We start from the raw sequence: 21,078 nt of genomic DNA, 5'->3' as shown, positions 1-21,078 counted from the left end.
ACTCCACTTATTCCTCACAGCCATCAGGTCAGATGTGTGGTAAACGTCTGGTAAATGATGCAGCTGAGACTAAGAAAGGCTATGGGCTTAACTACAAAGAACCAATAAGCAGGAGATTCAAACCCAAGCTTGCAAGGAAGCAAAGCCAAGATTCTTTCCATGATATTTTCCATGATTCTTTCCATGATACCATGATATTTTAAACACCTTTCTTTCTATTCACTTACTAAATGGCTAAAAAGATTTAGGAAAAATGGGTTTCATTTATTAATACTATCCCTGCACTGCCTTCCTACAGATAACCATGGTTAAAGAAAAAATAGGTAAATTTAGTTTTTATGCTCCTCCAACATATTAACATCTATAAGAGCCTATGAAAAAGACGGCAGGACATGTGAAAAAAAAAACAAGATGTAGGAGTTGCAAAGTAGTTTCTTGGTAATTCCACATACAGTAGTGGCTTCCCAATCTTTCATGCCTTGTCATTTCCCCCACAAAAAAAAAAAACTTGGATCCTACCATGACAGAAATTAAAACTTCCTTTTCCCCAAGCAAGATGTTTATAAATAAATGCTTCAGCAATTGTTTTGAAAATGCTGGTTTACCTGGACAACTTCTGAGTACCACACTGGCTGAGAGACACTACTACAAAATGTTTTTGTCAATCAAAACACAAAGCTATCTTGACCAGAATGCTCAGTTAGGTAGCTATGGCTAAACATGCTGAGCTCCCTATAATCTGAGCACTGAAAGAAGGGCAAAGGTATGATTTTGAAATTAAGACTTTCAAACTTGCCTTCATTTTCTTCTTTTTCATTGGTATTGATGAATTTGCAAGAGTTTTATTAGAAGTACGGGAATTTCGCTCACGCTCATCTAATTCCTCAATTTTCCGCTTTTTTGTGGTGTTCTTTGAAGATGCTCTAAACTGTTGTGTATTGTCTTTTAGAGGAGTTGTTGAAGTAGTCCTAGAGATGGCTGCTCTGGAAAGAATCATTAATGTATGGGCAGCCATGTTTACACTATTTTCACTCCCCGTTTCACTGGCGGGGCTGCAGGCGGGCAAGTCTGGCGTGACAGGAGGGATCATTACTTTAGCTGTGCTACTGTCTTCGAAGAAACGCCTACTAGAAGGAACCTTGATACCATCTGTGGGTTCTTCTTTATGTTTTTCCCCTGCCCCTGAGCCAGGTGTCCGGGGAACAGATAACTGAGTACTCTCCGTGAGCCGATTTACTGGGCTATGTCGATGAACATCCTGTAACATTTCTGTGGCATGCCTGCTTAGTGGGTTAATCGAAGAACTGGCAGACTTGGTTTGTTCTTGCTTTAGATCCTTCACGGCGACACCTACCGAAATGACATTTTTACTGTTGGAGGATGTGCCTTGTTTTTTTGTTAGTTCTTGCAATGAAGCTATAGTTTTCTCATTCCGTAAACCCCCATTTTGTTGCCCATTAGACAGTTTTGAAGTTTCTGGATTTTTCTGCCTTTCCACATCACTGCGTAATTCATTCTCCTTATTAGCTGTTGCTTTATGAAAAGATTCAAGTCCAATTTCTGTCGTTGAAACTTTCTTTTCTGACTGAGTTTCTTTTATAGTGGTATGTCGGCTAATGGCAGTTTCTGATTTAGATAAAATCTTAGGCACAGGAGGTTTCTCTCTCTCTCTTTTGAGAGCATTACTAGAAGGAGGTTTTAAGGTGGAGGACATAATGGGTGAGTCAAGATTTGGAAAGGAAACGTCATTTCTTTCTTTGTTTTGGGACTCCATCAGATGGTTCGTCCCTTGTGTATTTGCCACAGGAGAAGCAGTGCTATCAAAACAGAGCACACGCCTGTGGCTTTCAAATGGTTTGCTAGTTGGAACTACATTCTCTACTGAGAAGGGAACTGTGATTTCTTCCAGTTTTTTTCCAAGATCTGTTGCCATATTCTTGTCAGAAACTTCAATTCTTAAAAAAAGGCACAGAACAAAATAAAATTACTTTTAGCAACATAAAGAAATCCTTTATATTTTGAATCTGAGCATTCAAATAATCTGATAAAAACTACTTTTATGCTCACCTTTGTGCATGACATCCAACTAAATGACTTGATGAATCCACCAAATTATTTACCTGCTTTCCTGAAATTATAAATGAATTAATTAGAAAAGAAAACCATTTCTGAGAAAAAAAAGAGTATATTCCTCTGAAAGAAAATGGAATAGATCACAGTATCATACATCATAAGAAAAAATTTTAAATGATATCTAATGTACAAATGAAATACTTTCACATACCAGGTTTAAAAGCAGCTTTATAATACAAGACGGTCACTCATCCATTTTACAGAGCAAATATAGATATGGAGCAAATGCCTTGCTTCAACTTCAGGCAAATATTGTGAATCCAGTCTGGATTTACGAATTACAATGCTCAATATAGCACTTAAGGATATTACTTAGATCCGGAAAGTGACTTAAAGAAAGCAATATGTTATGCTTATTTTAAAAATTTTGCCTATATAACTGTCATGTTTGCAAAGCTATGTCACTTACAGCACATTAGAATCACAAAAGACGCCAAATAGCCAAAGCAATCGTGAGAAAAAAGAACAAGGCCAGAGGTGTAATACTCCCTGACTTCAAATTGTACTACAAAGTGACAATAATTAAAACAGTATGGTATTGGTAGAAACACACACACACAGACCAATGGAACAGAATTGAGAACCCAGAAAAAACCCCACATATATATGGGCAAATAATTTTTGACAAAGGAGGCAAAAATTGTGAGACAGCAGTAAGATATGAAGCTAGAAAGAATATCAAAGATGAGATCATATAGTTTTAAATAGGGAAGATGCATGAATACATTTGTTTTAGAGTCACTCTGGTAGTAGTGTAGAAAATGAACTAGAGAAGAAAGAAAACTGAAAACAGGTATTCTAGTTACATGGCTATAAATATTTCAGATAAGAGAAGATGAGGGTCTTAGAGACAGTAAAGGGCATTCACATAGATCTGAAGGTAAAGGAGGACTCAATGGTGACATTAACCAAGGAAGAAAAAGTAGGCAGAGGAGGTCTTTATGAAAGAAGAGGTGAGACTTATATGTGTAGAATTTGAAGGTCTTGAGTTACATAAAATTAGAAAGGGGGGAGCACAGCTTAGTGGTGGCGCCAGAAACCATCAATAATATCAACTGTTAGAGGGAAGTAAAGTAAGAATGGAAAATGTGCAATGCATGTGGCTATATTGGGCCACTGGTGACCTCAGTTTAAAAAGTTTTAGTGGATACATGAGAAAAGACAGTAACGTGGATAAAGAACTGAGAGATAAGAGGGGCTGGGGATAAAGGGTTGGCAGGTGGGACAAACCTAAGGAACTTTACAGCCAGAGAGGCAAAGAGCCAAAAAAAGAAAAGTTGAAGATACATAGAATCTAGAGCAGACATAGATTGCATTAGTCTTATAAAGAATTAGAGAATTATTCCTAAGAAAGGAAAAGGAAAGAATGACTTTTGGAAATAGGACTGGTACATATTAAATGGAGTGATATGTGAGAATGGAGTTTACTACTGATAAGAGTAGAAGAGCTGTGAAAGTCTGGCTAGTTTGAAGGGCAATGGGAGAGAAAGAAGATAAGTTGACATTGAAAGTGATTGCTAAGGGGCGGTGATGGTTGGAAATTTTTAAGTGGTATGAAGGGCATGGCCCCACTTCTAAAGCAATGCTAAGAAGCCCAGGTGTAAAGGCAGATACAGATAGATGGTTAATTAGATCCAGGGCTGGAGGGTAACAAGCGGGTAAGGTGGAAGAATGTGGATATGAAGGTGTTGAAGAGTACTGGGAAAAGTGGCTGACATGGTGGACTGCAGGGTTTACCCTGGATAGTGAAGGTCTCGAAACCAGAAAGAAACGGAAAGTTCAGGCGAAAGGCAAGGATTCAAGTAAGGAGCTCTCATTGGCTGAAGAGAGATTTAATGGGTATATGGAAATGAGAGAGGTCATTGGCCTTTAAAAATCTTATAGATCTAATAAGAACTAATAAATTATAATCCTGGTTACTTTACAATATACTCTCCTATTCAAAAATTAATTAATTTAGGAAGCTATGGGAGAGGTTGACTAGAGTGAAGATTACACACTTAGAAGTGGAAAGGCTCAAAGAATTCTGAGGGTTAGGGTCTTCGGTAGGTTAGCAACATGGTCATTTTGTCACCCAGGAAGATGGGAAAGATGGAGGTAGAGAAGTCTGAGAACTAGGTGAAACATTCATCAAGGCCCTGAATTAAAATCTGGGGTTACTTTATAGTGTCTTTTGCTGACAAAATCTTTAATTTTGTAGTCAGCACTATTACGTTTTTCCATTTATAAATTATGTTTTTATTTTTCAAAAAGCAATTCTTTTATCCCAGTATCATTGAAATAGTCTTCCATTTTCTTTTATTGTTTAATTGTTTTGCTTTTCACTTTTAGGTCTTTAATCATCTTGGAGTTCACCTTTGTATATAGTATAAGGGAGGGATCTAATTTTTTTCTGTAATACATACACCAGCCAATAAATTTTATCGATCCTGTCCCCTGACTTCTGATGTTACCACCACCACATGCAAGTTCTTATAAATATGTGGGCTCTTTCTAAACTCTCTTTTGTTCCGTTTATCTTTTAAATTACTGAAAAAAACTTTACGCAAAAAATGGATGATCACTTGTTAGGGATGGCATAAGTATTCAAAAAGAAAATATGGTGGTGTTGTTGTAAACAAATGAATACACAGACATCATGTTGATATTAATGGACTTCAAAATGTACCTGTACAAGGCTTATTTCTTAGTCCCTGGGTCTTCTGAGATTTTGGAGGGATGGGGAATTGAGGGATACTTCTATTGCATACAGGTGCTGCCAAAGGCATATGAAGGATCTAAAAGAGAAGATGCCATCAATTATACTATGTTTGAGAAGTATCACTGCACCATTTTTAGTTCATAAATCTTACCTGCTGAGGAGGAGCAGAAAATGTATTTCCATTCTGTCCCACCACAGATACAGGAATCATTCCTACCATTCCTTGGAGTACAGGTTGGACAGGAGAAGCAATTATGATGGCAGATCCTGGGGGAAAAAAAAATCTCAAAATAAGATTTTCTCTCATAAACTCAAGACATCAAAAGATTTAACAACTTGAAATGAATTCTCTAAAATTATAATCCTGTTTCCTTTACAATCTACTCTTTTAAAAAAATTAATTTAGGACAAACAGCAAAGCTAACAAGTTGAAAACAGTCAATTTGAGTATTCGTCTTAGGGCATTTAGTCGAGATAAATATCATAAGCATAAGACTATAGCCAAGAGATCGTATTGCAGTTCTATTTTGAATCCTCTAGAAAGAATAGTGAAACTGCTTAAGATTAGGGTCCCAGCTGAATGTTAACAGCCTAAGACTTATTCACAACCCCCACCTATTATTTCAATGTTATTGGTCAAAAAGGGTCCAAGTAAGTGAGCAACCAATCAAAACTATAGTTGGGGGCAGAAATCACAATGCTTATGTGGTCTTTAGGAGTCAACAATAGTCTGTAGCTATCATCATTTAGCTCTGCTCCGTAAACGAATCTTTCCCAGAGACATTCACTAACTGCTCCTGGTAGGTTGATCTCACTTTCATGAATACTTACTTCAGTCTCTCAAATATCTACCTACATGTGTGCTGCTTAAGACTTCCTTCCTATTAATCCAAATACTACCTTATGTCTCTAAGCTTCACCTCAAGTTCCACATTCTCTGCCAATTCTGACCCCTGCTTTATCTTATTTGAAACAACACTAGAAACAGATTCATCAGGCTTACTACTTAATTGCTGATACTTAATCAGATTTAACAGTATGCCTATAATGTAAAAAAGAGGGGGAAGAAGGTTGCGAACCAGTATATAAGGAAATGTAGATGAATGTGCCATAAGCTCTTATCTTCAAGGAACAGAAAGTCAAAAATAACCAAAATGACAGACATGTCAATCACTATGTAATACATGCCACAAGTGCTCCTATAAACAAAGAATTCTAAAGACAGAGATCAGTTCCTAGAAGGTGGAAGACAATGAGAAATTACAATGGGTTTTATGAAGGGAGAAATTCAAGTTGTGTCTTCAAAGTGTATCCAAAGAGATAATGAATTCCTTGAAAATAAAGACTATAATAGCTATTTGATAAATTAGCCTGTCTTTCTCTCTTTTGTACCTTAGCATATGGATTGGGAATTGTGAAAAAAAATGCAAAAAAGTAAACCACTGACTTCCATAGCTTACCAAATTTAAAAATAGGTTTGAATGAATTAATTAGCTAAAGAGATATAATCACAAATTTCAGAATCTTTTCTCAGATTAACATCTATTTATGACTTACTACCTCCTAGTCAATAACTGCATACACAAGAGAAATTAGAGCCCAGTCCAGGGAAATAAACTTCGGTATGTTCTTAAAGTTACCTTGTGAAAAGTTGGGTGACACAGCCTGGTTGACAGCAAATACACTGTTTGACCGTGGTGGTGTCTGTAATTGAGGTGGTGGAGGCTGGGCAGTCAGAGGTGCAGAATTCCCAGGCAATACCACAACATTAGACTGACTGACAGTTGTTCCTAAGGCTGTTGGATCAGTCATACAGGTAGCTATCAGAATGTTATTTGAATTGCCAAAAGATGTGCTTGTAGCTGGCATCAACTGTATGTACCCTCCGTCCTTGGAAACACATGGTGTAACACTGGCTGAAAAAGCAATGCTTTCTTCATTTTGAGTGTTGTTTACTGCAGAGTCTTCAGGTTTGAGCACTAAAAGGCTCTGTTCCACTAAGGCTGAATCCCTCCTTCCTTCAGCAGATGCGACAGCACCTGGAGTTTCTTCTGAAGACAGGCATTTAACTAATTCTGCATTTTTGGCAGGTGATTTTGCAGAAGACAAAATTATAGTCGGCAAGTTTTCTCCACTGATACTAGAAACAGCACTGTTAAGTTCAGTATCTGCAGAAACAAATGGATCATCACTGATTATAATTTTGAGAGACACAATATTTGACCCATCTATCTCTGTTGAGTTGTTGCTAGCAGCTTTATCACTAGTATTTTGGGACTCGGAGTGAGAATCCACCACTGAAGAACACACAGATTCTGCAGGAAGAGAATGTCTGTCATCTATAAGAGTACCTTCTGGTGGCATCAGTGCAACTTCCCCACAGTTATTTTCACCTAAAGAGAGAAAAATACCATCTCTATCTTCTTTTACAGAAGATGAAGGCTCTTGTGAATCCAAAGCAACTTTCTCAGAGTTGGAGGGCTGAGTTTCATGGTCTGAAGGATTCAACTCAACAATTAAACAATCTTTAGATTGTTCTTTAATTGAAGATATTGAATTTCCAAGATGAATTTCTACTTCTTGTTCAGATATATTTAAACCTGAAGTTTCAACAGATATAGGTAATATTTTACTTTGAAGTGAAGAATTATCTTGGCAATCTGAAAGTTGTTGTGATGTAAGTGGTAATACATTACTGATTTCAATTTTACTCTGGTGAATTTCTCTAGAATCTGGTGACTTGGAACCGTGGAAATTTGTTTTAAGTCTTCCTGTATCGTTAGAACTTTCACAAAATTGACTCATTTTAGATGGCTTTGCAGTTAATGGTATATTTTGGGATAAGAGTTGAGAACTTTTCCCAGAGAGAATTAAGTTTTCGTTGTTAGTTTCACCACCAAGGGAAACAAATGAAGCTACTTGTGTTTCAGACTGATCAGGCTGCAATCGAGGCTCATTGGGCACATGCGGAGACAAAGAATTCTTTTCAACTTCCACAGCCATTTCAGTTTCAGGGGACATCTGACTAGTGTATAACTCGGCACAATGCTGATTACATTCAGCATCAGAATTTACTCTTTGGTTAAAATCATTCAAATTAGGCACAGACTCAAAGGTAACATCAAGGTTACACTTCTGTTCAGTAGGTACAACTGTTTTGAAGGGCTTTTTCTGGACGCTAGAGCTTATCTGGGAAAAATGTTCCTGGGCTTCTTGTCTGAGCTCATCATGGTTGTTGCCATTCTTCAAGGCATTTGATGTGTCTTCATTTTGATAAGATGTACTTGGGGGTTGACCAGATTGATCATCTGCAAAACATTAGGATGACAGAAAGATCTGGTGAGTATATACTGCTTCTGAAGTATCATCTTTACTGTAAAACCTATTTAGCTAACGAAGTAACTAATCATTGACATACCAGTAAGTTGAAGTCTGATAAATGGTCTGACCCCCTTTCTGAGTATTAAACACTTTATTATTACTGATACCTTTTTAAACAGTGCCAATGTTTTTCAAGCTTCTTGGAAAACAGATGACACAATGGAGAAAAAAGTATATAGGTTTAAGAGCATCTAATATTTACCAATATGTAAAAAATCTGGCTCTAACATGTCGTTTTTTTTTTTTTTAAAAACACCTGGCTGTTCAACTTTTACCATCTCAGTTGACCTTACTTTATCTGATACGTTCTTAAAGGTGAAATGGGGTCAAGTACATTTTACATGATCAACCTCTGATGTGTACTGTTTAATATTCAACACACGTTTACTGAAGATCAAGCGTATGACTGGTACTGGAACATAGAGATGACTGACCTTGGAGAAATCTGGCTAGTAAGGGAAGCAGATACAGAACAGAAAGTCATAATAAACCATGGTAAAAACTATAAAAGCAGAGGAGAAAAGGTGCCTCTTTCTGCCTGGGGAAGTGAGAAAGTGTTATAAGGGAGGTTTAATATGAAAAGATCTTTGAAAAATAAAAGTGGGATGGTTGGAATAAGAAAGGGCATTTCAGAAAATAACACTGATAAACTGTGTCAAACAGCACTCACAGTTTAGGACAGAAAAACAGTAACAATTAACAATACGAAAAAATATAGGGAAAAATCCAGAAAATATTTATCAACTATCACATAATTCTGTTAATGTGACACTGGTAACATAATATTCACAGCACATTTGAATCCTTATTGTGGGGAGATTAGTAGAAATTACATCCAGGCCAAATAAATTCAGTGGTAGACAGTTTCAATGAAGTGGAAGACCTTCTGAGAAAACAGGATTTCAAGTTTTGTTTTGCGCAGGATAGAGCCTAATTGAAGCAGTTATAACACATAGTAAGAAAGACACACCCACTGTAATTCAACCTAAGAAATAGAAAATTGGGTTTAGGTATATGTAGAGGACTCAAAGTAGGAATGTAGTCTGAAATACTCCAAAACTAGTTTTTGAAAGACATGGTATGAAACTTGGAAGCCATCAGGGTTGTGAGGGGCTGAAGGGTGTAATGACAGTTGAAAACAGATCAGCAGAAAAGATTATTTTGGCATAGCTTGCTATAGACAGAAATAGACAGAGGTGGTACTAAAGATTCATAAAGTTTAGCAAGAAGTGTGAGATTCTAGGGTAATGCAACAGAAGCCAGGATAATGGTTATCTATGAGGAACAGGGATGGAGGAAATATTGAATGGGAAGGGCTATGAAGAGAGGTTTTGGTAGTGCTGGCAGTGTTCTATTTTTTGACTTGAGAGATGGTTATATGGTATTCACTGGATTTTAATTCAATGAGCTATATACATTTTTTATTGTGCACTCCTATACGTGTTATATTTCACAAAAGTAAAATTTAAAGAAAATTGGCGAATATTTAAAAAATCTAAGACTGACGTATTCACTGCTTTCTCTCATTCAATAAGTGGTTATTGTCAGGCAATTCTGTGCCATACTGGTACTCCATGGGAGGCAGAAATATAAAGAACTGACTTAGTAGACACATAGGAATATCCATAAAATCCGTAATTCAAGACTATCACATATAATTTCCTCTAAAGAAGTAAGATATACTGAGCAGTTAGCTAACTTACTAGACTGAATGATTAATATCAAACATCAACCTTATATATTAGGGATTTGAATTTGTGGCCCAAAAATTATGTTAAATGGTATACTTTTATTGAATTGGTCAACACTATTAATAACAAATTTTGCAGGTCGAGAATCTATTCTATCATGAAAGAGTAAGTACTAAAAACTCACCTTTTAATCAAAGTACTAAAGGCTTGGGAATAATTTTCTTTTTATTTTTTTCTAATGAAGAGACTGACATTAGGATTTGGATTGATGATATTAACAAAGTCAAATTCTTACCAGATTCTTCTGTTTTAAAAGAACCTTTAACTGCTAGATTAGTTTCATCTGCTAAGACTACATTGGGATTGGTTTCCATATGCTGACTGGAAATGCCTTGTGATATATTTTTATTATTCTTTGTTTTACCTGTTAAAAGGGAACAGGGAAACAATTGGTTAAATGACCAAAATAAAAATAAGCATCAACTAATGCAGCTTGACAGTGGTCAAGCAAATGTTAGTTAAACTTTGGTTTTAATTATGGTCTTTTGGATGTTTTTAATATGTTGCCTTGTACATCACTAACAAGTAAAAAGATTTTTCCATTACACTGGTGGTTCTTAAACTGTAGCCTACCAGAAACCACCTGTGGGGGGAGGGGGTCCAAAAATTTGCATTTTTAACATGTTCTCAGATAACGCTGATACTGATGATTGGGAGACTGCACTTTGGGAATTATTGCACTAGGCCATATTGAGGGAAATGGCCAATTTTTTGTATTCCTTTTGTTTACCCAACTATGTTTAATATAATGTATGTATAGTAGTAGACTTCAAAAATTTGCGTTGACTGGCAAAAATGCCCACAAAAACAAATCACAAAACGATCCTCCATTTTTACAGCTAGCTAAAGTTTCTTTAAGCAAAAACAAAACAAAAACCCCTTTCATATCCACGTTTAATGAAAATTAGCAACTTTTTTCAGATGCTCTGGGGAATGCTGTTTCACTCTGGTTAAGCTTCCAAAACAACTGGAGAAACTTTTTCTTCTAACTGCCTTGAAAGAAATGGTCTTCTTACCATAGTCAAAGAGATCAAAGAGTGCCTGAAATGCTGGATCAGATTCTGTCTGTTCCAATATATCCTGTATAGCTTCTTCAGACATGTGGATTTCACTCTGGGGGCGGGGGGAAGAAAAGTTATCCTAATTGAATTAATATGGTTTGATACCAGCAAAAAACTACATTCCCAAACATTAAAATAAAATGAACATAGGCACTATATATGTATATAAATACAAAATAAAATTTATACACTGCTGTATGTTAAGAATGGTTTTTTACTTAACATACAGCACTTTATAAATTTCAAGTGTATAGCATAATGACTCCACCTACATATATACTGTAAAATGATTACCACGGTAAGTTAACATCCATCATCTCATATAGATTAAATGAAAGAGAAAAAAATGTTTTGTTTTGTTTTTCCTTGTGAGACCACTTAGGATCTATTCTCAAAAATACCATACAGCAGTGTTAACTACAGTTACCATGTTGTACTCACACCTCCAGTTCTTACTTTATTCTAGAGCTGGAAGTTTCTATCTCTTGACTACCTTCATCCAATTCCCCACTTGCCTCTGGTAACCATAAATCTGATCTTTTTCTATGAGTTTGGTGTTATTATGTTCTTTAATCTGTTTTTCTCTTTTCACATTAGCTTATTGTACATGGCTTCCTAGGTCCTCCGATATAAATCTATCTTACCCCTTTTACCTATCTACTTTGGTCTTTTTATATTAAATGCTTTCTTCAAATATTTGCCTGTCTGCTCATGTTTAAAAGCAGCATGCCAAAAGCTACCTGAAGACTGTGCTAATAATGGTGGGAGCAACTACAATCTACGCTGTAGAATAAGCTTACAAAACCACCTCTACGTTTAGTGTTTTTCTTTTGAGTTAAGATTTCTTCCTGAGAGAGTTTATGACTGACAATAGTGTTTCTGGGGGACAGTGTGGAACGGGGAGAAAATACGGAGTTTAACCACTTCCTGAATTTTGCACTTTATCCTATTTGTCAAAGCCTTATCTTTACTTTAAGAAGTACTGGTGACGGGCCTTTCGGGGCTTCTGGTTGTAAAGTGGCTTTTATTTCACCTTTGCCTTTGCTGCCAAGTCAGATACCACTTGCCCATTTTAACTTCCAAAAAAACTTTTCTCTATCCTGTCCTGTTCTTTATCCTTGTGGGTTTACACTTTTTAAAAATTCCCTATATTGTCTTTTTAGTATTAGAGTACAAAATTAAATGTTTAATTCATTATGTTTTAAAGGGAAGGAACCCCTTTGTAGCAGACATACAAACATTTTTGTTTGCATAACTATGCCACATAATGCTTCAATGAAACAAATTCTTCTCAGTGGAAAAGATATACAGATTTAAAATTTTGAGAACTACTTCTAACAGCCTTCCAAAGACACTGTAAGGATGCCTATTCTGTGTAAAAATGTGCACGTTCTTACAAATAATGGGTATTAGCAATTTTTAAGCATTACTGGTCTAATTAAGTAAAAGTAATCTGTTGTCTTAATTTACATTTATTTTTGAATTGAATATATTTCCATGTTTACTGGACACCTGAACTTTCTTTGGAGACCACAATGATTTAAATGGAATGATGCTGAACACACACTTTAAAATAACTCATTCAAAACTAGTGTGGAGCCATGGGGTAAAATGTATATACCCTACCCATGAACAGTCAGCAGGAGTGCTGAGATTTCTCACGCTTACAAGCTACTGGGGTAAAACACCACCACGTTTCCTGTGAAATTCAACCCAGTAGATTGATAGTTCTCACACTGGAGCTGGAATAGTATGTTAGAAAGTGTGCAAAGTTAGCTGGATAAAAATGATGTATTTTTCAATTGCATAAATTTTAATGAACACTTAAGAAATTTTGTTAAAAATAAAACAAACAGGAATATATTAATAGAATAAAAAGCAAAACTGATAGAATATTTTCAGCTAAAATATTGTATTTCAAAGAAATTTTAGTCTTCTGGCTAGGAGCATTTATTTACTCTCCGTTTATAGTTGGAGATTTAAAAATCTCAATTTCAGTTATCTATACATCATTCTGCAAATTCTTCAATTTTGGTGAAGAATACATTTGAATCCCATGGGAAAGGAAATGAATGTGGAGCAAGAGGTAAAGTGGAACTCTCAAAAGTGATATAAAGTTGGGTTTTTAAATAAAAATGGCCACAAAATGAAAAAAGAAATTATTTGAAGTTAAAGAACCAATTAAATTGGATTTTGAGGATGTAAAGAGAACATCAACGATTCTTGATGAAATGTGATTTAGGAGAAATCAGGAGCTTGAACAAATATTTACATATCCATGAACCTGGAAATTTACAGTAATGTATATGTCAAGTCAAGAATCCAATGTTAAACTATGAAATGGTGCACCATAACCTTATAAAAGTTATTGTTGAAGAAACACACTTTTCTAGTAAATCTCTCATTTTATTCTAAACTTTCCAAAAAATCCTGAAATACACGTTCCAAATGTACTTACAAATTCAACTTGTAAATATTTTTTAAATGCAAGGTATAATTTACAGACAATAAAATACACAGATCTTAGGTCCACAGTTCAATGAGCTTTGACGACTATAAGGACCTCCTACCATCACCCCACTCAAAATTAGAATGTAGAACATTCCCATCCCAAGGAATTCACACATCCATACACCATTCCCCTTTCCAGAGAAAACCTCCCCTTGGCAAATCACTCTCCTTACCCTCATTCAGGCAACAATTTCTATCAGTAAATTTGTGTTGCCTGTTTTAGAACTTTATTTAATGGAACCATACAATATAGTTCTTTTATGTCTACCCTCTTTGATCAACATAACTTTTTGAGATTCACCCACTGTTTTTATGTGTATTAGTAGCGCATTTTTTCTATTGTTCAGTAGTATTCCATTTTATGACCATGTCAAAATTTATTTCTTTTTGTTGATGGACATTTATTTCATTTGCTCTCAGTGTTTGTATGTTATGAACAAAGCTGATATGAATATTCTTGTTTTTTTGTGAACATATTTGTTTTCTTTAGGGTAAAAACCTAGTAGTCACTGCCAGGTCACAAGGTAGGTGTATACATAACTTTGTAAGAAATTATCTGTTTTCCAAACTGGCTGTATTTTACATCCTCCACCAGCAATTTTTCAGTGTTCTAGTTGTTTCACATCCTTGCCAACATTGGGTAGGTGTCAGATTTTTTATTTTAGCCATTCTAATGAGTGTGCAGTGGCATCTCATTGTATTAACTTTCATTTTCCAAATGACAAATAATGTTGAGTATCTTTTCATGGGCTTATTGGCCATTCCCGAATCTTCCTTGTCTGCTCCGGTCTTTCACCTATTTTTTAAAATGGTATGGTTTATTTTTTATTATCTTTATATACTCTGGATACAAACTCTTTGCCAGGTGTGTATTATGAATATTTTCTCCAAGTTGATGATTTGCCTTTTAATTTTCTTTAATGATACTTGTAACAAGCAGGTATTTTCAAAATTCCTACTTTACCTATTTGTATAACTGGCTGTTCACTTCTTAGTGAAGCTGATGCATATACTATTCACTTAGGTATTATGTATTGCTATTGTTTTAAAAAGTTATTTAAATCTGAGTTCTTAACTTTTCCCAAATACTATACAGTATTATAAACAATCAAGAGCAGAGGGTTGTGTCTTCACTTTCATATAATCTCTCCCAGTATCTAGCAGAGTGCTGTGATTACGTAACCACCTGATGTCTGATGTTTTTGTGGGGAAAATATAAGCAAGGAATTCAAGACTATAAAAGTTTAGAATAGGCAATATGTATTTGTTCGACATTAAAATAGAAGAGGCTTTTTAAAGTAGTATTGGTAGATAAATTTACTGAATTTCACAATGGGTAAATATACCAAAAAAGTTCTTCAAGTATTCTGAAGGAACCGACAAAAAAACAAAACAAAACAAAAGAAACTCACTGGTATTCCACAGAATTTATCATCTGAAAGAAAACCTGCTATAATGAATTCATTTTGTTGGCACGGCAACAAAAATGATCGTATCACCTGACAGTCCAAATAAAAGTGTGTGCTGCAGTCACACTCTCAGCTGCTCTTCAAAAAGAATATTTGCACATGGACAAAGCTTAAAACATATATTGTTAAAGTCTTCCTTTACCAGTTTTCACTTTCACCTTCATTATTGCTGAATAGCAACAGAGAGTATATCCCCTATCTTCCTTCTCTTCATAGTAAATTTCACACATTATTCATTTAGTTAGTAATCTTTCTTTTATAAAAAAATTTTATTTCTTTTCTCTTGTTCATTTTATTTTGTTAACTATTACTTGGATTCCTTATATAACTTGAACATAATACTTGTTTCTTTATATTTTTATAGTTTGTAGCAGTGTAGAGAAAATTTATTATGTATACACTACAAAACTGCTGCTTATTGTACAAATACACCCACTAATGAATCTTTAAGTATTAAATACGTAAAATCTACAACTGATTGTTGAATGGATATAGAAGTATTTTACTGATGTCTGAAAGAGTTGGTTAGTTATTAGATGGGTTAGGAATGTCATTACTTTTATTATTTAAATAATGCAATTTTAATATATGTAAATCAAACTACCGTGCTCCTTGCCTTAAACTTATACTTAATGTATATTAATCATTTTTCAATAAAACTGGAAAAACTAAAGTCATGTGTCGCTGAACAATAGGATATGTTCTGAGAAATGCATCGTTAGTTCATTTCATTGTTGTGTGAACATCACAGTGTGTACTTACACAAACCTAGATGGTAGAGCCTACTATACACACAGGCTATATGGTGTAGCCATTTGCTCCTAGGTTACAAACCTGTATAGCATGTTATTGTACTGAATACTGTAGGCAATTTTAACACAATGGTATTTGTGTTTCTATACATACAAAAGGTACTGTAAAAATTGGGTCTCCGAGATAAAAAAAAAATGGTACACTTGTATATAGCATTCAGCATGAATGTAACTTGCAAGACTGGAAGTTGTTCTGGGTGAGTCAGTAAGTGCTGAGTAAATGTGAAGGCCTAAGGCATTGCTGTATACTACTGTAGACTTTATAAACACTGTCCCACGAGCCCCCCTGCCCCCCTACTGCTTCCTTCTGACAGGGTCAGAAATAGAACATCGAAGCTGCCAAAGCTGCTCCATGAACAGGGATGTGGTCTAGGCTGGTTGGAAATACGGAGGAGAAACCGTCTGAGTAAGGCATAGATCTCCATTATCGTGACTGTCAGGAGGGAGTGAAAGGTGGCCTAAAGATCAGTAGGAATAAGAAATCAAGATGAAGTGGTAAAGCAACATATAGGGGACTATCATGGCGATGTGGTTTTGGCTACTGTGTGTTGGATTAGTGGTTAGATTAAGGAACTTCGTGGTAGTCATAAACTAGAGGGTGTTTTTAACATGGAGCGGGTATAGTACTGAGGATTCAATACTTTGACTTTGGAAATTTGTTTTTGGTTCCACTAACCCTATCTGGCACAAACGGCTCTCTCTGGCATTGAATTGATGGAAGAAATAAAACTTATCTATGCTTCACATCATTACAACCTGAAAATATTTCCAAAGTACAGGGACAGACTGGCTCCACACTACCACAGAAGGCTTTTACCAAAGTGGCAGTGACACTTAATATTTCTGTGGACCTGGATCCTAGTACAAGATCTTAGGTGCTCAACAAAGAATTACAACAATGTATTCTGAAGACCATCATGCTACACCTGGGACGGCTCTAGCACCCTCTGAATATGTAGCGCTGGGGACAGGCTCCTCTGTGCTAAATGAAGTCATTGGCCGACTGATTGGGATATAACCTGTACACTTAAAATTGAGGTGCTGTGAGTGAGAGGAAATCTATTGCCAGGCTCCACAGTTATTGCTTTTGTCAGAAAAAAAAAAAATTCCTCCTAAACCAATATCCTTCCATTTCTTATAGAAAATTTAGTTCCATTAGTAATCTTATAGGACCACCTTCATACAAGCGGTCTGTCGTTGACCAAAACATCGTTATGTGGTGTTATGGGTGTAATGAATTTTGACTATTTGAAATTTCACTATCTAACATAGTTTCAGGAACAGATTACACTTGGGTAATAAAGGAAATCTATATATTATTATTTTAAATAATTTGATATATTCTCCATAATCTGTTGACAATGGTTTTGAATGAAAGCAAAATACCATGAACTTTAACTGTGAGTTTATGTACTCCACACAGACACCCCACCCCATACCTGAAGTCCCAGGAGTTCATCAATTGAAGTCTCTGGTTCAGTAGCAGCAACCAGTCTCTGGTTGCTATCTGTCTGCTTTGGCGCTTGAGCAATATTGTTGTCACTGGAGTACAGAAGGAAAAATTTTAATGTAGTTCTTAATTAGGCAAAAACAATTAGGTATTTTAAACACAATAGCTTACCTAGTCAAAAATTTATTAATGTTTTCTGCAAGCTTTTCTTGAAGAGATTTATTGCTTAGTATTTTTTCTCGTGCATTTTCAATAACCATTTGCTGGAAAAGAATGTCAACATTAGCAAAAGGATAGATAGAATATTATGTTTAATTATTTTGAAAGAATCAATTATTAGAAGCTGGGTAGTTTTAACAAATCTGGGTGGAAATTCAGAAGTTATGGTAGCCCACTCTATATTAACACTTGAATACATTTTACAATTGCCAAGTGTTTTCACAGATCCTTCACCAACTCTTCCTTCACTGATTACAGAAGACAATTCCAAACTCTTTAGCTTTTCATACGAGGTTTTTAATAATATGACTCCATAAAAGGATCTGTTATGTAATCCAACAACGTACTTACTATTTCCTAAACATACAGCTGTTTCTTACTTGGTGCGACTGCACATGTTATGTATTCTGAATGAACTGTCTCCTGTTAAACTTCTCCACCATCTATCCCAAGGCAATTCCCCTGCAGTCTTATAGAAATACTGTATTACATACATACACACAGACACACACACACACTCTCCCTCTCTCTCTCACATAGTATATATAGAGGGTGCCAAAAAAATGTATACAAACTTTAAAAAGGAAAAAACTGTATTAATAAATACTGATAACACAAGATGACTGCAAGTCATGTTCGACTTCTGCAATTACAAGAGGTGCTCAATGGTTACCATCAGCACCTGATTACAGCGAACTACTGCTTGAGCAATGCTGACATCGTGTTAACATCTCTTAAAATGTGTATACATTTTTTTGGCACCGCCGGTGTATACTACACACGCGCGCATACACACACACATACACACACACACTTGGTATATATATTAGTATTTTAAAACTCAGAAATATCGCAAGTTGCAGAGTTTGGGAGTGTCACTTACTTTTTCTACTGCAAATGCATTTGGATCCTGGAAATTCCGTATCGTTGACTGAGGCCCAGACAAAGTAATACTTTTCCTTTGAGATTCACTGAAACACAGTTTAAAAGCTTGGCTTTTAACTACTATGATTAACAGATTCACTGATAATTATATATACCGACATAAATCTTAAGACCTTGGTAGAATAGGTATTTTCTTGATTTGTGGTAGGAACAAAGGGCAGTAGAGTAGAAAAGCATTATTAGACACGAATTAAGGAATGAATTTGAGGTTGCTTTACCACCTATTAGCTATGTGGTCTGTAGCAAGGTAAGCTATGACCCTCTGACCCACTTTATAATGGGATAAAACCAACTGCATTATTGGGTTTATGAAAAACTTGAAATAAAGTATCCGTAAAGACTTTATAAAAAGGTCAAGGTTCCTATAAATGTTAGGTATTATTATAGTTGTTTTACTATTTTATGAGGTTCAGTGAGGAAACTTGCCATAAAGGAGGCTGAGGTTAGCCTTGAATGAGAGAAAATCTGGTAAAAATTCCCACAAAAACACCCTTGCCATGGTAGTTGAGAAAACAGGAAAAAATAAACAAAACCATTTTAAACTATTAGCCCTCGTTTCTGAAATATCCTTCAAACAAATATACATGGGCTAAGTAGGATGGCAAGAACTTTGCTCAGACTGTCCCTGAAAAGATCTCTAACAATTGATTGAGGACTTTAAATATGTTTTTATAGACCCTGAAACATGCTAGTTTTACATATATGTATTTAGAAAACGTTTATTTCCAAAAAATTTGAGAGAACATCAATTTTAAGATATAAATTTCTGTACCACAACAGAAAAAAATATATTTCCAATGAAACAGTGATATGCCATTATAAGATACAATCTGATTTTGCAGAGGTGATAATGTGAAAAAAATGTGTTTTGGAATGGATATAATAGTTGTCCCAAGAACTTAATCCAATCTTAAATTTATTTAAATTTATGTAAATATGCTGGCATCAATCATTTTTTCTTCTTCTAAGTTTTGGAAACTTGTCCTTTTATTTTAAAAAGCATTTACCTTTTGCGTCTACCAGGAGACATTAAACTGGCATGAGTTTTCTTCTCCTGAGGACCAGGAATGATATTTAAAGGCTCTCCAGCTGTATTTCAAAAAAACAAAGCAGTAAGTCAAGGAAACTGAATAGTATTCTTAACTTGAATTAACAGAATAAGTAGTAATGCAAAAAGAACTTTTTTAAGATTTTATTTTACTTACTTACTTACTTATTTATTTATTTTCCTCACAGTGGACCATGCAGGGTTTGAACCGGCAACCTTGGTGTTATTAGCACCCTGCTCTAACCAACTGAACTAACCGGCCACCCCGCAAAATTTTTTATTAAATTCAATTAGCATACACTGAGTGCTGCCACATGCAAGGCACTGTAGAAGATATAAGGTGAATAAAATATAGCATCTATAACTTAATATTTTGCAATAAAACACAAAGTATAGTACAGGCTCAACAAAAAATAACATGGCAGAATAGAAGAATTGTAAGAAGTATAAACTAAGTGTATACTATAGTGTACATGGTAATACTAAGTGTTTTTAACCCAAAGGTATAAAAATAGTTGGAGAAAAGATGGAAATGAGGGAGAATGTAATGGATGGCAATAAATTTTAGCTGCACGAAAGAGAAAAAAGACTGCACTACAAACAGAGAGCTGGCACCTCAATTCTAATTCCAACTCCGCTATTAACTTGCTTCTTGCCCCTTAATATCATGTGTTTTCAAAAGTTTCAAGTATACAATAAGCAAGATGTATCTAAGATGATTTCTAAGTTTATCCCTAGAACTCTAAGATTCAGCCCGGAGTATGAAGGATTTTCAATGTGTAGAGATGGATGTGAATAGGAGGGCAGACTACGATGAACAAAAATAAGGAGGTGGTGGAATATGTGTATTCCTTTAAAAATCAAATACAACGGTCTTTTCTATTAATGTAGAAAATCAGAATTAGAACAAAGCTCAAGGTTGAACTTCAGTTAGAATAGAAATAAGAATCCTAGATAAAACTGACTCATAGATTTAATAGTATACCTATTTCATGGCAAATTTACCTGAAGTCTGTTTCTCTCATCTTTTCTTTGCTATAATTTTATACCACGAGAATAAAGACATTAGTATATCATCTCATTCATACAATTTGATTAGAAACAAAATTTATGAGAGTAAAATTTAAACTTACTGGTCACAGTGTCTTGTGACTGTGAATGGTTAACTACCACAAAATTTGACCTCAATGGAATTGAAGTTTGGCTAATTGGCCGAATAACTTGTGTAGCTGTCAAAGGAGCAGTAGTAGCAGTAGTAAACTGTCCTGAAAGATACGGTAAAGTCAGCAACTCTGAATTGACGGGAGCTGTTTGAGATGCAAGCCTTCTCTGCCGTTTGATTTCTGCAATCCCACTTCTTGTTCGGGCTGAAATATATGAGCATTTAAAAAATTAACTCAATGTCAGAGTTGTTTGGGGATTTTAAGAAGTTTACATGATACATATGCTATTATTTAACACGTTAGATCTATAGACTGATGAAAAACATCAACTTAGTTTATATGATAAAGTCTTAAGAAACTGAAATGAGTACACTAAAATTTTATAAATCTAAAAGTATGTTTCTTTTGTAGTAATTCATACTGATAACACCTCC

At 35.2% G+C, this 21,078-nt stretch overlaps 1 protein-coding gene across 5 annotated transcripts in view; it reads right to left on the bottom strand.

Annotated features, from left to right (window-relative positions):
- The window catches only part of NPAT (nuclear protein, coactivator of histone transcription), a 47,514-nt gene that overhangs the window by 4,324 nt on the left and 22,112 nt on the right, over window positions 1–21,078 (bottom strand). For 2 of the 5 annotated variants that reach the window (XM_081063915.1, XM_081063917.1), the window contains 12 exons: window positions 20,615–20,848; window positions 19,441–19,522; window positions 18,372–18,459; window positions 17,441–17,532; window positions 17,259–17,361; window positions 10,983–11,079; window positions 10,202–10,330; window positions 6,475–8,142; window positions 4,986–5,101; window positions 4,802–4,910; window positions 2,068–2,128; window positions 797–1,955 (listed from right to left, as the gene is read on the bottom strand). In XM_081063915.1, the coding sequence (XP_080920041.1) occupies window positions 797–1,955; window positions 2,068–2,128; window positions 4,802–4,910; window positions 4,986–5,101; window positions 6,475–8,142; window positions 10,202–10,330; window positions 10,983–11,079; window positions 17,259–17,361; window positions 17,441–17,532; window positions 18,372–18,459; window positions 19,441–19,522; window positions 20,615–20,848 (3,938 nt within the window). Of the gene's footprint in view, window positions 1–577; window positions 1,956–2,067; window positions 2,129–4,801; window positions 4,911–4,985; window positions 5,102–6,474; window positions 8,143–10,201; window positions 10,331–10,982; window positions 11,080–17,258; window positions 17,362–17,440; window positions 17,533–18,371; window positions 18,460–19,440; window positions 19,523–20,614; window positions 20,849–21,078 lie in introns of those variants that run through there. The other 3 variants (XM_081063916.1, XM_081063918.1, XM_081063914.1) reach the window with 2 other exon arrangements.

This window comes from Rhinolophus hipposideros (genome assembly GCF_964194185.1).
Source record: "Rhinolophus hipposideros genome assembly, chromosome: 10".
Taxonomy (NCBI): domain Eukaryota; kingdom Metazoa; phylum Chordata; class Mammalia; order Chiroptera; family Rhinolophidae; genus Rhinolophus; species Rhinolophus hipposideros.
The sequence above is the reverse complement of the archived record's forward strand: the minus strand, read 5'-3'. Positions and strand labels throughout refer to the sequence as shown.